Source organism: Podarcis melisellensis, assembly GCF_964234715.1.
Source record: "Podarcis melisellensis genome assembly, chromosome: 6".
In the NCBI taxonomy this organism is placed as follows: Eukaryota; Metazoa; Chordata; class Lepidosauria; order Squamata; family Lacertidae; genus Podarcis; species Podarcis melisellensis.
Window position 1 is genome coordinate 45,410,667 of NC_138538.1, and position 6,726 is coordinate 45,417,392.

The 6,726-nt window shown below is 48.3% G+C and overlaps 1 protein-coding gene across 1 annotated transcript in view; it reads right to left on the bottom strand.

Annotated features, from left to right (window-relative positions):
• Positions 1-6,470, bottom strand: part of ITPR3 (inositol 1,4,5-trisphosphate receptor type 3) — a 105,698-nt gene extending 99,228 nt beyond the window's left edge. Inside the window, exon 1 of the mRNA XM_081915660.1 lies at positions 5,992-6,470. Within this exon, the coding sequence (XP_081771786.1) occupies positions 5,992-6,080 (89 nt within the window). The 5' untranslated portion in view covers positions 6,081-6,470. The remainder of the gene's footprint in view (positions 1-5,991) is intronic.
• Between the last annotated feature and the right edge of the window lie 256 nt (positions 6,471-6,726).

The following is a 6,726-nucleotide window of genomic DNA, read 5'->3' on the forward strand; positions in this document are numbered from 1 at the left end:
TGTCATATCTAGAGCAAATTTAAGTCCCATTGATTTTAATGGGTCTATGATAAGTATGAGGAGTTGAGATCCAAGCCATGGTTGGCATCATTACAGCACTAGCAATGCATGTCAGGAAAGAAACATGCACACCACCACCAATGGTATAGATCAAGCATAGGCAAACTCGGCCCTCTAGATGTTTTGAGACTACAATTCCCATCATCCCTGACCACTGGTCCTCTTAGCTAGGGATGATGGGAGTTGTAGCTCCAAAACATCTAGAGGGCAGAGTTTGCCTATGCCTGGTATAGATCCCTTTGCCCAATTCCACACTGGAGAGCAGGGCTGCCTTTTGCTGCTGGCAGAGGGCCCCCAGATTCAGTCCCTGGCATCATTAGTTAAAAAGGGCCTCAGGTAGCAAATTTGGGAAGTAAGTCACCTTGGAGAGCCACTGCCAATGGACAGCACTGGGTTTAATGGGACAGATTCAATATAAGGTAGCTTTGTGTGTTTAGCTCAAGGCTAAGCAGCAAGGAAGGAAGCAACAATTAGGACAAAGGACTAAGAGCTGAAAGCCAAATCTGTTGTCCAGTCACACTCTGAAAATAAGTCAATCTTTCCATGCCCTAGTTGACCATCTGTACAGGGCAATGATTAGAATGTGCCTTTATCTGAAAATGATTACAATGTGCATGACTCATTGACAGAGCCCACTCCTAGCATGCAGAACGTCTTGGGGTCCATCACCATCAGGTGGGTTCGCAAAGACCTGCATCCTAAGAGGAGTTGTCAATCAGGGCAGACAGAAGTGGACTGCACAGACCACTGTCCTAATTTAGTAAAGAGCAAACACAGAAGCAGTCCCTAGGTCCACCTTACCCATCTTCCCTTCTTATAGAAAGTTAAAAGGTACAGGTATATTCACTGGGGAAGGAAGAGGAGTGCAGGGGGAGCGCCCCGCCCCCAGCAGCGCAATCCCAGTGGGGTGCCATCGTGGCTGTCCCCCCGCCTGCGCTGGGCGCCCCGCTCCCAGGATGTGCACCACGCCCCTACGGGCAGCGCACCACACCACCAAGACACGCACCAGCCCCACTCCCACCTGCTCTTTGCCCCCCGGTGCCAGAGCATGAAGCTGGGTATATTGATCCTTGTGGATTTCATTCTCCACATCTCTCCATTAGGAGAACTATCCAGTTATTCCTTCTTTCTGCGTCATGTTTGTTAATCAGTTACTAATCAACAATATGACATTTCTCACTCCATCACTGCTAAATATTCTTTTTTGAAGTCTAAGTACACCGTGGCAAGAGGAACCCCTCTATCAATATGCTTGTTGACACTCTCCTAGAACTTGGGAAGGCTAATGAGACGGGCCCTACTCATGCAGAAGCCATGCTAGTTCTGCTTCAGCAAGACTTGTCCTTCTATATGCTCAGTAATTCTGTCTTTAACAATGATTTCCATCAGTTTTTTCTGGAACAGACATTAAGCTATTCAGCCTGTATTTCCAGGCTCTAGCCCCCCAACCCCTTACTATTGTTGGTATAATTATTATGCCAACATGGATGTATGGAGTTTGAACTGAACATAGGAAAAAAATATCAGGAGCATTTCCTAAATAAAGATTCTGTTAGATAAGCAAATTAAAAGCGCCGTTATTGCAAGACCTTTCATGGCAAGGCACATGTGATGTAGAATTGTGACCTCCGTGGCAACTGAGTGTCATTTCCTTAGCCATGGCAACAGCCAAGCTACTGTCACTGTAATTATACAATAATGGTTCGCTATCTGGGCAGACATACCGGTAACTCCTCAGTGAGACACAGGAATGAGCAAAATAAGGGCTTGCATCTGCTAATAGAAATAAGCCCCCCTTTAATAACTGTCCTTGTGATCACAGTTGTGCTCATGTTTGCTGCTTTAATCCCGCATCATTGGTAGATTCCCCACCCCCTCCACCTTTGATGAGATTAAGGCAAAGCCTTCAGAACTAAGTATGCATTGGGAAGGGTGTAACTGGCAGCTTTATTTAGCCTTAGGGTAATTTGACATGTTTGGTCACCAACGGGTTCTTCTGTTACAGGCAGGAGAGCAAGCCTTTCATTTCTGCAAGAAGTCTTTAATTGTCTCCTGCATTCATTCCAACCTTGTCATTTCATGCAATTTTAGTGTTTTGGCAGGCTTTCAATACCAACCTTAGCAAAGAGCTTGAGCTGCGATTGAAATTTATGCACAAAGGGCACACACACAGTCCAACTACACTTAAACAATGAGTTCAATGAGAGAAAGTAACTACAGTATTTCAAAAAATGAGCAACTGAAAGTTCATTCCATTTCTCATTGATCTGCATTACTGCAATGACAAAGGCAGTGAACCACTCCTTTCCAATAGGGCAGGGGTCAGCAAACTGTTTCAGCAGGGGGCCGGTCCACTGTTGCTCAGACCTTGTAGGGGGGCCGGACTATATTTGGGGGGGGGATATGAACAAATTCTTATGCCCCACAAATAACCCAGAGATACATTTTAAATAAAAGGACACATTCTATTCATGTAAAAACACGCTGATTCCCGGACCGTCCGCAAGCCGGATTTAGAAGGTGATTGGGCCGGATCCGGCCCCCAGGCCTTAGTTTGCCTACCCATGCAATAGGACTAGGGTGGTCATGTGTCCTATTTTAAAGAGGACAGTCCTCTATTTGAAGGGTTGTCTGATTTAAAGCCTAAGAACCTTTAGAAGGGGAAGCAGGAGGGGCCCTGAAGATGCCTATCAGTTAGCGCCTAGATACCATACTTGCAGGCACACAAGTTACCTAACCACGACAGCCTGGGAACTGTATTAATGCATCAATAAAAGCAAGCATTTCTAAATCTCCATGCATGTTTTGTGCAAATCTGTGTCCTGATTTGTTTTCTTGGGGGTGAGTAAGTTGCCACCCTACCTGGGACCATCAAAGCAATTCACATTTGCAAAAAAAAAATCCATTTTAATAATTTGTATGCTGCTTAATATTGCAGTGTCTAAGTGGTAACTCTGTACTTCAAATGACAATAGATATATAAGAGCAACCACCACATTTCCTGGTGAGGTATGGGCTGAATGCCTTTATTTGACACTGCTGGGATGGGGGACCAATTGAGACGGATCTCTGAGACTTCTGGAATCTGATGAATTCCTGAATGATCTGGGAGCGGTCATAATGAGTTGCTGAGTGAAATGAAACCAATAAGAAGGTGACACCTCGCTCTATCTCTCTGTTTCATCTGAATTGGGAGAGGCAGTTGAGGTGCCATAAAAGGTGCTTGGAGTAGGGTTGCCATATTTTGAAAAAGAAAAAACACTGACAGCCATTCAAAGCAAATAAATGCCATTTGTCTCAAATTTTACCCCTGAAAAAGAGGACGTGTCCTGGAAAAAGAGACACATGACAACCCAAGTTTGGAGGCAGAGACAAGGTGGATGCGGACAAATAAATTAAGTTGAATCTTGAAAAGACAAAGGTATCAGCTGATTTCATCCTGTGGTGTCCCACAAAGACCACAATGGCCGTTGTATAGGTAACGTAATGCTCAGTTATACAGGACCCAAGTAGCTGCTTCCTAAAAGTTGGTCCTAACTTCCTGGGTTACAGTGCTACAGGCCCTTAAAGGAATTCTATAGTCCGTACTTCGAACCAAGTGAAGAGCAGTAACAGAACCCCCCTGCCTGTTTCCAGAGGAGGATAAAATGACTTTTGTCATTCACCTTCTGTTTGCACCAATCCAAATGCATCTAATGGGCATTTTCTCTGAAGTGTATCCAACTTGCATAGTCTTCGTTGGGCCTTCTGCCGCACTCCTCCCAACTACAGAAGATTGCAAGAAGCACAACACAGTTTACAGCCTGCATGGCAGCTGCTGCGATGTTAACACAGTGCTCCCCTTTCAGACAGGAAGGGAATTCTTCTTGTCCTCAGCCACTGACTACATAGCACCCATGTATAAATCCCCATATAGAGCAATCAACATAGGACTCTGCCATCTAGGCACAAGCAGACTGCTAGGCCCATTAAAAAAGTACGCCTGGGTCTGGCGGTTGTGGGGGCAGCGCCATTGCTGTTGACTCCTACTCTGGATTTGCAGGCATCCTGCATGGTTTTTACAAACAGCACAACTCTAAGCAAGATCCTTGGCTGGCAGACAGCAAGCAAGAATCTACCCACATCCAGCCACTAACATTACTTTGTTCCCTTTCTTCTCCTGGGGAACGCTTACAGGGTCTGCTGAGGATACAAACGGCCCACCAGAGCAAAGAATAAATTAGCACAGCTGGACGGCACAGGCTTAGCAGCTACTGAGTACTGTGCACTGACAAGCTACTTGGCAGGTTATGTCACAGTTTACAGGCACTGATTCATGGCTGTTAATTAGCGGCTATGGAGCGCCAGCCCTGCACTAGGTGCTGCACACAAGGCAGAAGTGACAAAGTCCCTGCCCAGCAGGCTCACAATATGAAGCAGAAGACAGGACAAAAGTGAAGGGAGAGATTTGGAGAGAGGAAGAACAAGGGTGGGAGGGTGAGCTGGGAGCAGACAGCGCTAGGGAGGCGAGGCCAGGGTGATTCAGGAAAAGGCGTCTACAGTTCGTGATACAGTCTGTTTTTCTAAAATAAAGGCAAAAGCAGGAATTCTGTTTGCTGCAGATTAGCATTCATCTGTACAACACTGACAGTATTAATTGCATTAATGATATTGGGTCACACTTTTTTTTTTTGGAGGGGGTGTTGTTGATCACAAGTGAGAACCAAAGTAACAGGATTTGTCAACATCACTGTTGAAAACTTTAGGAGGGGCAGGGATGAGCAGGGGAAAAGTAAATCCCTGCCACTTCGTGGATCAAAATGCCACTTAGGGCTAGTTCTTCAGTACATCTTATGTCCTAGCAAATAGTTCTGGATAAACGGACAAGAACAAGCATAGCCAGGCTTTTTCTTAGGGGAGGCAGGTTTTTGTTAGTGGGGGCAGAACCTCAGATTTGTATTGATTTGGGGGGCTGCTGCCTCCCTGCCTCCTCCTTGGCTATGCCCACAGTTTCAAGCATACACTTGATGTGTTGATCAGGCAATCACATATATGGGGGCGGCAACAATCCCCAGGATTGTTCAGATACTCCCCCCCCCCCCATTGCCACAGTCATGGTGCTCTCTGGAGACAATATGCATGATAACTTATCACCAATTACATCCTCCCAGGCAAGTGCAAACCCAAGAAGAACTGGCTGGCTTAAAAATATATTGTGTGAATTGGCTCAGAGGCCAGAGCAATTTTATTCCTGGTGTTCTCGTTGACGGAGAAGGCACTGACTTTTATGCCCAAAGCAACTGTCTTTCCCAAAAACTCAAGAGGCTCAAGGAAGCCCACTGTCGGCTCAGTCCGTAGACTCAGGTTTCGAGCCCTACTTTGGGTAAAAGATTCCTGTAATATCGGGGGGGGGGGTGAACTGGAGGATGACTTTCGTGGTACCTTCCCACTCTGCGATTCTGAGGCTGAGTTGCCCTTGTCATCGAGCCCGGACCCCTGCTGGCTAGGGACTAAATTACAGTCCCAACCAGGAAGACATCTCGAGCTCCACACCAGCCGAGCTTTTGACCACGCTCGGTAAGCAGATCCTTGCAGGACAAAACAAGCGAACAACAAACCACTTCACCCTCGATCCAGGCCCTACAGAAAGAGATACCCGCTGCCACTCAGCAGTGCTTGCATGCCCGCGTCTGTGCTCCAAACACTCTCAAAAAAAAAACCACGGGCCGTAGGGTGTGTGTGCAACTCAGGCGCTCTCCGGAACTTCAGTTCAACTTCAGGCTAACGAAAGACTCGCGCATCGCCCTCGATGAGACCCGTGAAGCCATCGCAGCCTTTAGAAACAGCTCCGCTTCCTTCTCAGCGCCGCCGCCGAGCTCCTTTCCCCGCAGGGACTGGCTCTCTCTCTTCCCACCCTCCTCAACCCCGCAGGAAAGGGAGCTGCAAACTCACCCCAAAGTGCTGATGAAGCCATTGACCGACCCTTCGGCGTACAAGGAGACGATGTCCCCAATGTGCAGGAAGCTGGACATCTCATTCATGATTCCAACTCGGCTGGTGTCCCGACGCCTTTCCCGCCGCCCCCCTTCTCCTCCCTCGAGCTGTTCACCTCCCACCCAGGCGATCCACCATGTGGCCGGCGGGGCACCAGGATGCAATGGTCCAAAGGCTCCTCCGCCCGAGAGGGGCGTCCGGGCAAGGGATCGCCCTCCGTTCACACGTGCTTGTGCTTATCCGCCGGGACGCGGCGCGGCTGGGCTCGGCAGCAAACGAGCAGGGAAAGAAGCGCGGCTGTGTAGTTGGGGCTGGCGCGCGGTGGAGGGGGGGGCGGCGGAGATCGGCCAGAGATTTGCATGAGTTCCCAGCGAGACACTCTCTCTTTTTCGTCCAGCTCTCTACCTGCAGCCAATAGAAAGCGATCAGGAAGTCCTGATGAAACATTCGATGCAAATTGGGACTGCGAGCTGGGGGGGGGGGTGGCGGCGGAAAAGCCACACCCTCCTGGCCACGCCCCCTCCCACCCACGGAAGAAACTTTTCCAGCATTGAGAAAGCAAGAAAAAAAAGTCTTTTGCTTCTGAAGAAGCGTCTCTCTTGCATGTGGAGGGAACAAGAAACTTGGGGAGGTGGGTGGGGAGGGAAATGAATTGTTTCCTCCGCTCCACCTCCCCGCCCTCGCCCGAAGTAT